At 38.3% G+C, this 13,888-nt stretch overlaps 1 protein-coding gene across 16 annotated transcripts in view; it reads right to left on the bottom strand.

Moving 5' to 3' along the window:
• CDC42BPA (CDC42 binding protein kinase alpha) overlaps window positions 1–13,888 on the bottom strand; it is a 309,339-nt gene that overhangs the window by 160,265 nt on the left and 135,186 nt on the right. For all 16 annotated transcript variants that reach the window (XM_056137674.1, XM_056137749.1, XM_056137680.1 and 13 more), the window contains exons 6-8: window positions 7,030–7,123; window positions 3,882–4,082; window positions 2,946–3,194 (exon numbers count right to left, since the gene is read on the bottom strand). In XM_056137674.1, coding sequence (XP_055993649.1) covers window positions 2,946–3,194; window positions 3,882–4,082; window positions 7,030–7,123 — 544 coding nt within the window. The remainder of the gene's footprint in view (window positions 1–2,945; window positions 3,195–3,881; window positions 4,083–7,029; window positions 7,124–13,888) is intronic.

The following is a 13,888-nucleotide window of genomic DNA, read 5'->3' as shown; positions in this document are numbered from 1 at the left end:
CCCAGAAGGAGCAGTGCAGTCTTCCTGCCTACTCCAGATGGAATCCCGGTAACCAAGAGCTTCCATAAGCAAGGCCCAGGTATGAGTTTCAGAACTGAATCTCCAGGCTGCATGGTAGCAAAGGACCTGGCTGTTCCTCCCCGGGTCCCGGCCCAAGCAGCTGACTTGGCTGTCAAGTCTACAATTTGCCTCCAGGCTTCATCTTAGTGCACCAAGAGCCCTGGCCCACAGACTCCCAACTGAATGCCAAAATGTATTAGTGCCATACAGAGATGTCTCTGGAACCCAACATTTACAATCTAGAAACTTACATTTACAATCTCGGCTGCGTGAGCTCTCATGATATTCAAAATGAGCAATGGAAAATAAATTATCTAGTGTCTGCCCCTGGCAGGTAGGCTTTGAAATGGTGGTGGGAAAATTTGAGAAAAACATAATGCCCAAAATTAGAAAGAGAGTATTGGGAAAATTGTCTGCCAAAGAGGCAGGGTGAGGACTGGGTTGGGGGGTGGGGAATACTGGGGACACTGATGGTGGAAAATGTGCACTGGTGAGGGATGGGTGTCCCATCATTATATGATTCAATCTCAAATACGAAAACTTTGTAACTCTATCTCACAGTGGTACAGTAAAACAAAACCAGAAACAAAAAGTAACGTGGAGCTCATGCCCAATTCAATCAGATCAGCTTCATTAATAGCTGAACAAATAGCAGTACTCCTACATTATTAAAAAAAAAAATGCTCTACCTTTTAAAATCAGTTCTCATAATGAAAATAAGCAGCACCCTTTTCTTATTTTTATTTTTAGTGATTTATTTATTAACAATAAAATTAGTGTCACCATTTTCACATGTGCCTTACTTAAAACACCATTCCCACCACCAGAATGCTTGAATCCCTCCCTGTTATCCCAAGCTGCCTTCTCCCTCTCCCCAGCACCCATTGACATGTCTCAGTTTTGTTTCCACTGGAAATTGTCTAACCTCTTGTTTTGTTTCCTTATGCTATGCAAATGAGCTAAATGATCTTTTTCTTTCTGACTCACAAGTGTCCTTTCCAAGGTCTAGTATGCCATGTTTTTTGCATTTTCATATTTTCACAGGTGATTTGACTGCTTAAATTGGCTTCCAAGTACCATTCCTAAGTAAAAATTCTATGATGTGCGATACTTAAAACACAAAATATAACAAAACAAAACCAGTGTGTTAAATAGGCTTAGTTCAGGCATGAATTACAATATTGTTGGCCATGACAGCAAGGACCCAAAGTTAATCAACAATACATATTACATATGGAATCTTTAAATAGAAATACACATAAAACGAGATATAATTGGTTGATGAAAATGCCATAACCAGAGGCTTTCAGAAACCCAATGCTATATTTTCCTACAAAACAGTTCAGATTGGCTAATAATGTGTTTATGACAACTAACACCCTGTAGCACTATAGCACTGTCCTCCCATTGTTCATCGATTTGCTCAAGTGGGCCCAGTAATGTCTCCGTTGTGAGACTTCTTGTTACTGTGTTTGGCATATTGAATACGTCACAGGTAGCTTGCCAGGCTTTTCTGTGCAGGCAAGCTACTCTCGGTAGCTTGCCGGGCTCTCCAAGAGGATTGGAGGAATCAAACCCGGTATAGCCAGATCAGCTGAGCAAGGCAAATGCCCTACTGCTGTGCTATCGCTCCAGCCCTAACAACCACAAATAGAACTGGCTATACTGTGTATTTAATTTGGAATGAACAGCAACTTCTGTTAATAGTAAAGAATATGTTTTAAACAATGAGGAAAGTCTATTTTACTCCTCATCAGGTGCAATGTATAAAATCTAAAATATCTGGTTTAAACCAGTAACTAACTGAACAGTTATGTATATCAGATTAATATAAAAATTCTTAATGCATATTTAAACAATAGGAAATAAAACACCTGAATAAAACTGAAGTCAGCTGGGTTAAGAGAAAAAAAAAACATAAAATACGTAATTTTGCTAATTTCATTCAATGTAACCAAGAGACTGACAAACTACATTGGCGTTTTTCAATACACTCATAGAGAAAAGTGGTTGGACATTTAATTAGTCCACTAGTCTACCACTTGATACATACAGCTTATGAAATCAAGTCAGTAAGGCTGGAGAACTTATGCGTTCATTTCTTATTACATTTGCTATATTAGTGGCAGCACCACTAGGCATGACTATTTAGTTGTCAAAATCATGTCAGCCGCTCTGGCAGCAAAGTTGCTGATTTTATAAACAATTCTAGCCTAGAACTTCTAACTCAGCTGAAAAAGGTGGCAGACTATTTTTCACTGAAGTTCAGCAATTTTTTTCATAAATAAAAACCTTTCAATTTGTTTACCTTTGGTATTTTTATCAAGACTTGAAATGGGTTATTTATCAATTTTTTGCAGTTTCAAGTGGAAAGAAGTGAACTTTTGATTTGCTATTTTGCTTTTATTTGTCTGGGGGGGTCACATCCAGAGGTTCTCAGGGCTTACTCCAGGCTACACACTCAGGGATCACTCCTGGTGGTACTCAGGAGACTATAGAGAGTGCTAGGGATCAAACCTGGGTCAGTCACAGGCAAGGCATTTACTTTGCCCACAGGACTATCTGTCTGAACAAGTAAAACTTTGAGTTTTCGTCCATTTAGCTATGAATGACTATGAGTGCTTTAAATAACTCTCTTAATTTCTTAATCTGAGAGAAAAAGTGTTAGAAGCAAAGGTCTGTTTGATAATTACTTGTTTATATATATTTTTTTGCTTTGGTAGTGCTGGGAATAGTTCCCAAGGCCTCAAACATGAAAGGCATGTATGCAACTGCTGACCTACATCTGGGACCCCTGTTTTATAATTTAAAAATGTTTCATAAAATTACTTTATGATCATTTTTTTTTAAAAAAGGAGAGAACTACTTCATAATACCATACTTACAGAATTCTTTAAACAGTCATCATCCACATCAAAATTGGATGTATCTGTTGGGCTACTGACTTCTGGAATATAGGGAGCTTCACAATTTCGAATATTATCCCAATCAATTCCACTAAAAAACGGGTGCTTCTTGAAATCTTCTATTCCATTTTGACCAAGTCGATGTTCTCTGCTACAAATAAGTCTGCGAATAAGATCCTTAGCATTTTCAGAAACATCAGTCACTTGAGGTGGAAACTGAAACCTTTCCTGCAGAAAATTATGGAAACAAACTATGTTAACATTTAAATTACTAATAGATAAATTTATTTTTAAAATACATTTTCTTTTAAAATACATTAACTATGTGTACTGATACTAAAGGAAATATAGGAATAAATGGCATAGTTCATTTTCCAAAGGAATTTTTCATTTCATATTATTTAGTCATATATGCTCTATAGGAAGATTAAAAACTAAAATATCTTCAACTGTTTATTAAAGTAGTGAATTCATTAAAAAGTAGTGAAATATGGCTTAATAATTCATGAATTAGATTAATGATGTTAAAATAAACCAGATACTAATGATTAACTACTATCAATGATATGCATTTTTAGAGACAAATATTCTGGGGGTCTCCTAAGCATTTCTCTAGTCCTAATAATACTTATTCTACAATAGTAAAATAGAAATTTTCCTGCCAGTCTACTTTCCTGTAAGTCTATTTAATTTCTTATGTATTAACACATCTAATAAGATTCAGAAATTGGTAAGTAAAATTATACATATAATTTTCCATTTTGTCTACTCATCCTTATCCAGTTTTGTAGTAGCATAGATGTTGAACATCATTACTTGCTTTTTTGGTTTTAGAAGATATTTTTTCTTTTAAAATTACTTTTACTGTATGTATTATTTAATACATTATTCTGAAAAATAGTTAAATATACTAACTTTGTGATTCATGATTTTTCCATATGTCTCCACCAGAGATTCTGCATAAAATGGTGTTTCTCCATAAAGCATTTCATACATACAGACTCCCAAAGACCACCAGTCACACTCAGGTCCATATCTGCCCTTTCCATCTTCCATAGCTTGAAGGATTTCAGGAGAGATATAATCTGGAGTTCCAACAGCCACTGAGGACTGAACCTGAAAAAGTTCACATATTTAGTAATCTACCATTAGAAAGAATAACACTTTTATATTAAGGATATTAATACTTAGATACTACATATTGTAGGATGACATTGCTTTGTCCTTCCTCCACATGGAGCTTAGGTTTATCTGGTTACACCCATCACAGTGCTCCTGAGACACTTCCATTCCATTGTGTTTCTCTGTAAACATTCTTCCCTATGCTCTCCTCCCCAACCAGTTAATCAGCTTTCCCCCTAATCAGACTCTGTTAACTTGTAAGGTTAGATTCCTCAGAAATCTATGATTTTATATGTATGAGTGAAATATTGCCTTTCTCCTCTCCTTATGCCTTAAGAACAGTTTACTTTAAAGCAATGCCCTTTTTGTATAGATACAGGAAGGCCGTTAACATTATGCTTTGTAACTTAGGATTTGATTGGCTTTGAATATTATTCACTCCCGGGCATCTGCTTTCTCAACTTAAGTCTCAGTTGCCCTTAGTTCTTAACACCCCAAAAGCAGGGTCCCGACGAGAGACAGAATGGACCCAGGACAAGCAGTGAGCTACCCTGGCATCGAAATGGGCCAGGCCAAAGTGCCACGATTCTTAACTATAAGTTAAGAGTTTAATCATAGACAAATGCTGCCATGATCCAAAAGTAACGATGAGACTAGGATCCTGCTAGGGGTGGGAAAGACTATCTGGCACTGCAATCCGAGATCAAGATGGCCCTAGGAGGGCAATTCTATAAGTTTAAGATATTTCTTACTGTAAACATACAAAATGATTTATATTATATATGCTTATATGCTTGTCGGACAAGGAGAGGAGAAACACACCCATAGGATTCCGCTCTAGGGTGGGTTGTCCTGCTGAGAGAGGATCTGTCCTAGGAGCAGCTTTCCCTGAGGGAAAGAATTCTACCCCTATTGATTGTGACCACACCTATGTGTAATTATTACCCCAACCCCTCTTGCTTTGGGATTTAACTGTACTGTAAGAGTGGGCTAGGGGATCAGAAGAAAGAAGCAGGGGATCAGAAGGAGGAGAAAGGAGATCAGAATCAGAATCCAGACTCCAGAGAAGAAGGACGAAGGGGGATGGAGAAGGAGAATGAAGTAACATGGGGGAGGAAGAAGTGGAGGCAGAGGCAGAGAAGAGAGACTGGTGTGGATGGAGAGAGGATTGGAATAAACTGCGACTAAGACCTACCAGCCTGGCCCTTGTTCCTTCCTTTGCCTGCCCATCGGCATCGACCTTCCCGGGGTGGGGGAAGCGGGATGAGACTACCGAACATGGGCGGCGGGAGAGATAGAGCCACCGCGGCTGTGTGCTGTGCCCCTTTTTTGAGTTTACACACATATCATACCAATCGTTAACTTTTTTTATGTGAACTGCTACCTTGTTTACATAAATTTTACGTAATTACTACACTAACTACAACTATATTACAGCCATTACTTAACTATATTTAGAGGAACAATATAAAATGAATACCATAGCCTTTAACAGCAAATTCAATATTGAGTTTAGTCCTAATAACTCTATTCATGAAAGACATTTGCTCATTGTAGCATTGTTTACAATAGCCAAAATCTGGAAACAACCCAGGTGTCCAGGTACAGGTAACTGGATAAAGAAACTATGTTGCACATACACAATGGAATACTACTTGGCTCTAAGAAAAGAGGTAAAGGTAAAGGTAAAGGCCCTCCCGTTGTTCGTGGATTTTATCAAGCGGGCCCAGTAATGTCTCCATTGGAGACTTTGTTGTTACTGTGTCTGGCATATCGAATACGTCATGGGTGGCTTGCCAGGCTCTGCCGTGCGGGCAAGATACTCTCGGTAGCTTGCGGAGAGGGGCAGAGGAATCGAACTCGGGTCGGCCATGTTGGCTGCATGCAAGGCAAACGCCCTACCGCTTTTCTGCTAAGTGAAAATTGATTCTAGAGAATCAAGTTAAGTGAATTTAGGAGAAGAACAGACAAAGAATGATCTCTCCAATATGCTGGACTTAAAGAAACACAGCAGGGGGATAACAAACACCCAAAGGCATTAGAAACTAAGTCTTCAATAAGAAAGAAGCTTTCCACAGGGGGACTTTTATGGAGGATGCAGAGGGGGAGAAGACACTACAACAGTGGAGAGAAATAGACACTGGTAGAGGATGTGGTGCTGGAATGTTTTATATATGAAACCCTACCAACTGTAAACAACAATGTCCAAAATAAAAATGTTTAGAGAAAAATTCTCTTCTCAACATAAACTTTCAAAAGTCAAGTTATGGTGCAAAGCAATGTGATATATTTACTGCTTCTGGGTATTATTACAGTAAACTTTTCCAAAACAATTTCTACCAAGGAACATTTTATATGCATAATTGGGCTTCTGCTATGCAGTCAAGAAACTGGAATTAAAAAAACAAAACCTTGAGAACAAGGTTGAACATATTAATTTAAGTCAGTGAAAGAAAACTAATGAGGGGCATACCAAAACTTAAGGTAACAGAACATTAGTTAACAGAACTTATGCAAATGAATATAATGTAATCAACCCAATGGACTTTCCAATAAAAGAATTCATTCAGCAAATACAACCCCTCAAAAAACTATATAACAAGCAAAGACAAATAAAAGTGTAAGTGTCTTTTAAATCCTCCATGTGGATTTACTTATAGCCTTTTTCCGAATGTAAGTATCTCAAATGCAAAAATAAATAGTTTAGCTAAAGAAGAAACAATCTGTTAGCAAGTATATGCATCAATCTTAAAATGGCTAACATAAGCACCTAGAAATGGCATAGCAGTTTACAGATAAGTCTTAATATAAATTTGAGGAGGGCAGTATTGCACAGAAAGACCTTTAAATAAAGAGAGACATGGATAAGTATAGTTTTCAAATAGATAAAGAAGACAAATCTCAAGAAAAATACCATAATTTAGCATTTATTTTTACTTACTGTTCCATCTTCCATCAGTTTTAGACAAGAACCAAAATCTGCTAACCGAATATGTCCATTCATATCCATCAATATATTGTCAGGTTTGATGTCTCTGGAAAAAAATACGTTATTTTTATTTATTTTCGTTTGCTTGTTGGACCACACCTGGCAGTGCTCAAGGTTTATTCCTGGCTCTGTGCTCAGGGACCACTTCTAGCAGGCTGAGGAGGGAGAGAGGGGAAACTGGGGTACCTGGGATCGAATTCTGATCTACCACGTGCAAGGCAAGCACCTTACCTGCTGTACTCTCTCACTGGCCACCACATTCCCATTTATTTTATGGGAAAATAAATATAATCACTTACATGGTAAGATAAACTTTTTGTTTGAAATTCTCGACTTCCTTTAAAAAATAGATACTCTGGACCATGCTAGGAATCACAGAAACTGTACACACCTCAGTATTCTCCACCTGCCTCCCGCTAAGCTAGGAGACATGTAGCCCCGATTACAAACTCTGTGAAAAGGCAACCCATTACATCAATTCAATCATGGTTGCATTATACTTTCTTTGCATACACCACACAGAATACACCTTGGCCTCCTATATTGAACATACCTTGGCTACCTCAATCCACCCTGTGTTAATTTTAGCCAACTCTAGCTACAACCACTATTCCCACAAAATCCTACAAAGGTAGCAGTAGTAGGAAGGATCATAAAAATCTAAAGAACAGACAGGGAAGGGTCAATGACACTGAACCAGCAAAAGAAATGCCACACACCTATTAAAAACAAATTGGTTTGAGGATCTTCATCAAAGAAAGAAGACATCAAGCAGCTGGCCCCACCAGAGCTTCCCGTGAACTAAGAAGTGGAAAGTCTCTACCCCAGAAAACAACGAGCACAATGAGAAAGCAACACAGAATCCCACCACGCTTAGTAAAAAAAGATAGCCCAGAAGATTCAACTAGCACTAACCACTTATATAGCTTCTGAGAAAGGGAATTTTGAGAGAACACAGAGATGCTCATTAAGCTCAAGGAAACAATGGTAAATATCAGTGCTTTATACTATTTTATGGACTCACCTACTAACTCCGCTCTACCAATTCACGAAAAAATCTCAGAGAAGATGCAAGTCAAACAGCTAAAATTCACAGACACACTAGTGTGACTCCTCCCACCTCCACCCATAGAGAACTCTGGGAAGCCCTTGGGAGGGGAAGCAGACTGAGTTCCTGCCCTGCTAAAGCACTGGCAGCTGCACCCACACTCCACCACCGTGGCCATGCCAAAGGCTCAACTCCACCCCTTTACTAATGCTCTCTGAAAGGCACCAAACTGCAAAACATTTAGGGCACTCCGTATCCAGGCTGAGAAATCTGAATGGGGTAGGTAGCCTCCCCCCCCCCCCCCCACTCCCTACCTCCAGTACTCCCTAAATACACCAGAGCCACCAGACCATAGATTCTGAAATTTCAGGGCCACACCACACTTCCAAATTCCTCTACACTGAAATTCCAGTAGAAGCACACCAAAATTGATGGAAAAGTAACATAGAAGCTAACTAAACTCAACAAACAATAACAGAGAAGGTTCTTAGCAACCCCATGGTGAGATATAATGTTTTTACATAAAAATTGGATTTTTAAATTTATCTATTTTAATACCATAAAACCAAGCTCTCGGAAGAGAACAAGGCAGAGCCTCCTGCTCCCGTGTCTGGCTGTCCTCACCAGGGCCCCTTGAAGGAGGGCAGGTTGGGTTTCCCTCTCCACCCCGAACAGAGCTCCGACAGCTGAAGACCTCCGGGACCCAGTCAAAGCCATGCTGAGACCACTCCCCACACTCTTGGATGAGGAACCGGCAGAGGAACCCAGGTGTACGGGACCTGGGGCTGAGATCTCTAAGCCTGCTCAGTTCAGGACTGGGCCTCCTCCACCCAGCTCCCCCACCTTCCAGTAGCTAGACAGTTATACCCATCAATTGCCATGTAACCCCATCAACGGCCATCCAGAGACTATAAAATCAAGCTCCTGGAAGCGACCTCTTATTCTCTAGTTCTCACTCTCAGAGAACCCGGCAGGCTACTGAGAGTATCCTACCCACCTATATGCCTGACTAGTAACACCTATAAAGGTGATTAGAGGCTGCTCCAAAAACCTCCAATCATCTCGGAGAGCCCGGCAAGCTACCGAGAGTATCCCGCCAGCATGACAGAGTCTGACAAGCTACCCGTGGTGTACTCGATATGTCAAAAACAGTAACAATGAATGGTCCTCATTAACCTGACCCTGAAGGAGCCCCCAATATGTCATCGGGCTACACTTGCATGTGACAGGGAGAATGGAGACGTTACTGGGCCCACCCGAGCGAATTGAAGAAAAATGGGGTGATAGTGATAGTGATATTTTAATACTAGAGCTTTGTTCATTGATTACCTCGAGCATGCCCCAGTAATGTCTCCTTCGTCCTAGCCCTGAGATTTTTTTAAAAAGTGCCATATTCAAGGCTCTTTCAGGGTTAGGAGAATGAGACCCATCATTGTTACTGGGATTTGGCATATTGGGTATGCCACAGGGAGTTTGCCAGACTCTGCCATGTGGGGAGGTTACATTCGGTAGTACTCCCTTTAGCATTTCTTACGATGCAGGTCTGTTCCCAAGCTATCTTGTTTTCTTTTTATCTAAAAATGTCTTTCACTTTTATCTTGAAGTATATTTTCACTGGATATAAAATTTTTGGTTGACAAGTCTCTCTTGTGACTTTTGCCTTCTGATGAGAATTCAAGTTAATAATATATTTTCTTCTTTTATGTACAATGTGTCTTTTTCCCGTCTCCAAAATTTGCTCTTACAATTTTTAACAATTTTACTATCATGAAACTTGGCATGGCCATGTTGGTATTACCTTCCTTGTTTATTAAACATCTCAAATACATAAATTTATGTCTTCCATGAAATATGTTCAGATTTTTTGCCTCATTCTTTCTTCTCTTTTTCTAGATTGGAAGTATATGCATATAAGATATTTTGATATTATTTAACAGGTCCTTGAGATGCTAGTATAATCACTTTTCCCTGCTTCACTACTTTAATATCTATTCTTGTTGTTCCAAGTCTGTTTGTTTTGTTAAGTATACCTAGTGAAGAGTATAATTTCATACATTTCAGAATTTCCATTTGACTTTTAGTTTCTATTTCTCTTTCAGGATTTCCAATACTTTTCATTCACCTTAAGCAGATTTCATTTTACTACACTAAGATTAATTACAAAGATTTTGAAAACTCTAATCTGTACTTCTGAATTTCAGGGAGTATCTTGGTTGATTTTATTGGTTTAGGAAGTTTTGTTTTGTTGTCATACCTGGTGATGCTCAGAGCTTAATCCTCGCTCTATGCTCAGGGATCCTATTTTGACTCAGGGAACCACAAGATTCAAATCCAAATTTGGCAAGCACCTCACCCTTGTACTATTTCTATAGTCCCATGATTTTATGATTTTATTAACTTTTTATTTCCCTTTTTCTTGTAAACTTTTTTTTTTTTTAGTGAAACACTATCAGGTACAGTTATAGACTTACAAACTTACAGGCTTCAGTTATACAATGATCGAGTACGCATTCCTCCACCAGTGCCCATTTTCCACCACCAACTTTTAAAGCTTAGCTCTATTTCCCTGTTTTTTTGGACACTGGTAATTCTGATTTGTATCTTATCACAATGAATGCTAAATCACTAGGGCCTTAAATTGTTTATTTTTCTAAAGGTAATTTTTACTTTTCTACGTCATTGTTTTATCACACTTAAATCACAAACTTTGCTTCTTTGGCAGCAACTCATCTCAATTCATCCTTTGCCATTAGTTCAGCAGTTTAAGTGATTATGTGGTGAATGATTCAATTAGGCCTAAAGGTAGATGTATTTTAGATATTCTTTCCAGCAAGCCGTTTCTCAGGTTATAGTTTGCTCATTTCTATAGCCTGAAAGTTCACTTTTTATTTTTCATGACACACTGCACAGCAAATAATCTCTACCCACTTTTTAAAAAAAAAAAGTGAAAACAAAGAGTTCACTTCGCAGGCCTCATTTTCTCTAAGTGCATATTCCCAATCCAAGTTCTGTTTGCTTCAGTTAACTCTCTGATGCCTTTAAGATACAAATTCCACGTAAATTTTAGTTTTTTTCTGTGAGACCTTGGTACAGAAGAACCTGATCAGTCATTTCCCTTCTTTGTATATTAAAAACACTATTAATTTGAGCTTTCTAAAAGAAGTACCCAATCCTACTTATAACTAATGCACCTTGGCCTCTTTATCTTATAGATGAGATAGATATTATTTTCCAAAAATTATCTTCATTAAGATGGCAGCTACCATGTCCCCTCCATCTGAACCTGAGTGGGCTCTCGTAATTGCCTCAACAAAAAAGTACAGTAGAAGAGAAGTTTTAAGAGTTTCAGAGATCAGTATAAAAGTATCACGTGATTCTACTTTGTTCTCTTGGAACCTAGTCATCCATCATGCCTGTTAACATGTCTGCCTGTCAAACAACCCATGCAGACACCCATGTCAGAAAAACAAATGTCCTGACCTATGGTCTGACTGAACTCTCAACTGATGGGCAGCATTATCTGACTAGTAGTTATGTGAATCTATCATCCTGATAGTGATCTTCTAATTCCAAGTGAACTACAACTCATATTACACAGCAAAGAGCTAAAAACTATCTATTACTACCTATATGGCAGATTTATGTACAAAAATATGTCTGTGTTTTAATACTGGTTTCTATGTTTCCTGTCTATTACAGAGACAAGGATAAGCTTCCTTACCAACATCAGTAAACAACTGTCAAATGTCAGCTTCTTCAATGTTGAACAGATCTTCTTCACTAAAGAGATCTTTCTTAGGGACACATATCCACATTAAGATCAATGTGAAAATATAAGGACCTGGCTATTCTGACCAAATGGGTGCTAACTCTGATAGGCCATAGACTCTCCAGAACCCCTACTGGGGTTGAATGCAACCTGCCCCGCACTGTAATCTGACTTCTCCATCTGCCTATTCCTGTTTCCTCCAATTCTCTACAGCAAATATTAATCTGAATAATTACACAAATTGTCTCAACCACAGCTTCTGGTAAACATAACTTGTTATACAGCAATGGATAAATAGAACAAAGAAATAGCAAATTCCATTTTCTGATATAAGCAAAATAAGATCTTGCATTCACAATCACTCTGAGCAAGTGACTTGAAAATAAGGTGGCAGATAACCAGCTAGATACCACATTTTGTTAACAATGGAAATAAAAGGTAAAGGTGAAATATCAGTTCTAATCCTAACAATTCTGAAAAACTATGAAAGAAAAATATTTATGCCAAACACAATAACAAGAAGTCTCAAAAATGTAGATGTTACTGGGCCCGCTCGAGCAAATCGATGAGCAACAGGAGGACAATGTTTGTTTTGTTGTTGTTTGTTAGATATAACACCAGTATCCAAGTATCTGTCTGGTACAAATATATAACATAGCACTTTATCACTAGAAAAAAATGGGGGGGACTCCAAACTGGCAGTGGTCAGTGATTACTCCTGGCTCTACTCTTAGGGATCACAGCTGGCAGGTTCAGGGGACAATATAGGGTGCCAACGATCAAACCTGGGTTGGCTGTGTATAAGACAAATGCCCTAATAGCTGTACAATTTCACCAGCCTCATTACCTTTTTTTTAAATCAGTAATTTTCTTAGTTTCTAAGCATAAGCAAAGGACTTTTTGTTTCACAAATAGAATTATTTTAAATTCTAAGAGTAAACTGGTATTTATAATGAAAAGTATTTTATTTCCAATAATAGCAATGATAAAAAAAATTCTAAAATAAAGACTAATGGGTAATATTCCTTAAATCACTTTTACTTTTTTTACTTTCTAGAAGATCACAGCTACATCAGGGTTATTATAAATCTTGTGCCTACAGTAGTTAAATTTAATAATTAGTATACAAAGCACACGTTTTCAGTTCTGGATGGACATCAAGATCAATTATAAAGGTTATTTAGATTTATAGACTTTGGCCCTAATCCAGACACTATAAATCAAAAGTACTGGAGCGATAGCACAGCTGGTAGGGCGTTTGCCTTGCACGCAGCCAACATGGCCGACCCGAGTTTGATTCCTCCGCCCCTCTCAGAGAGCCTGGCAAGCTACTGAGAGTATCTTGCCTGCACGGCAGAGCCTGGCAAGCTACCTGTGATGCATTTGATATGCCAAACACAGTAACAAGTCTTACGATGGAGATGTTACTGGGCCCGCTCGAGAAAATTGATGAACAACAGGAGGACCGTGACCGTGACCGTGACTGTCTACAAACTAGTAAGAGAGCTACTAATTTAGCAATACACTTCCCATCTGTATCAATATATATCCCATTTGATTCCATTTCATCATTATACAGGTTATTGGATTTTATCTCCCTTTGTAAGATCTTGGGATCACCATGAGGGTTTCAATCAACTCCAATTACTTTCTAAATGCACACTGGGGTTTTAGAGTTTCAATATATAATAAGGGAAACATATACAAACAGTCCCCAACAAGAAGAAAATACTCCTAAAAATTCCATGCTCTAGCATTCTGAATAAAGTCTTATGTTTAGCACTTATCTGATTCTATCTAAAGTTTCTAATAAATAATTCAATCAACTAACAGCTGATTTCATGAAGACTGAAGGTTGTGTTTGTTTCTAGGATTACCAATTAAATTTTATCTGAGATTAACCAAAAAGATTTTGATGGGGGGAGGTAATGGGGGGTTAGGAATAGAGCCACTCCTGCACTGTGTTAGGAATAGAGCCACTCCTGCACTGCACC

This window comes from Sorex fumeus, unplaced genomic scaffold (assembly GCF_029834395.1).
Source record: "Sorex fumeus unplaced genomic scaffold, SorFum_2.1 ptg000007l, whole genome shotgun sequence".
Lineage (NCBI taxonomy): Eukaryota > Metazoa > Chordata > Mammalia > Eulipotyphla > Soricidae > Sorex > Sorex fumeus.
Note: the sequence above shows the minus strand (reverse complement) of the source record. Positions and strands in the feature narration are given on the sequence as shown.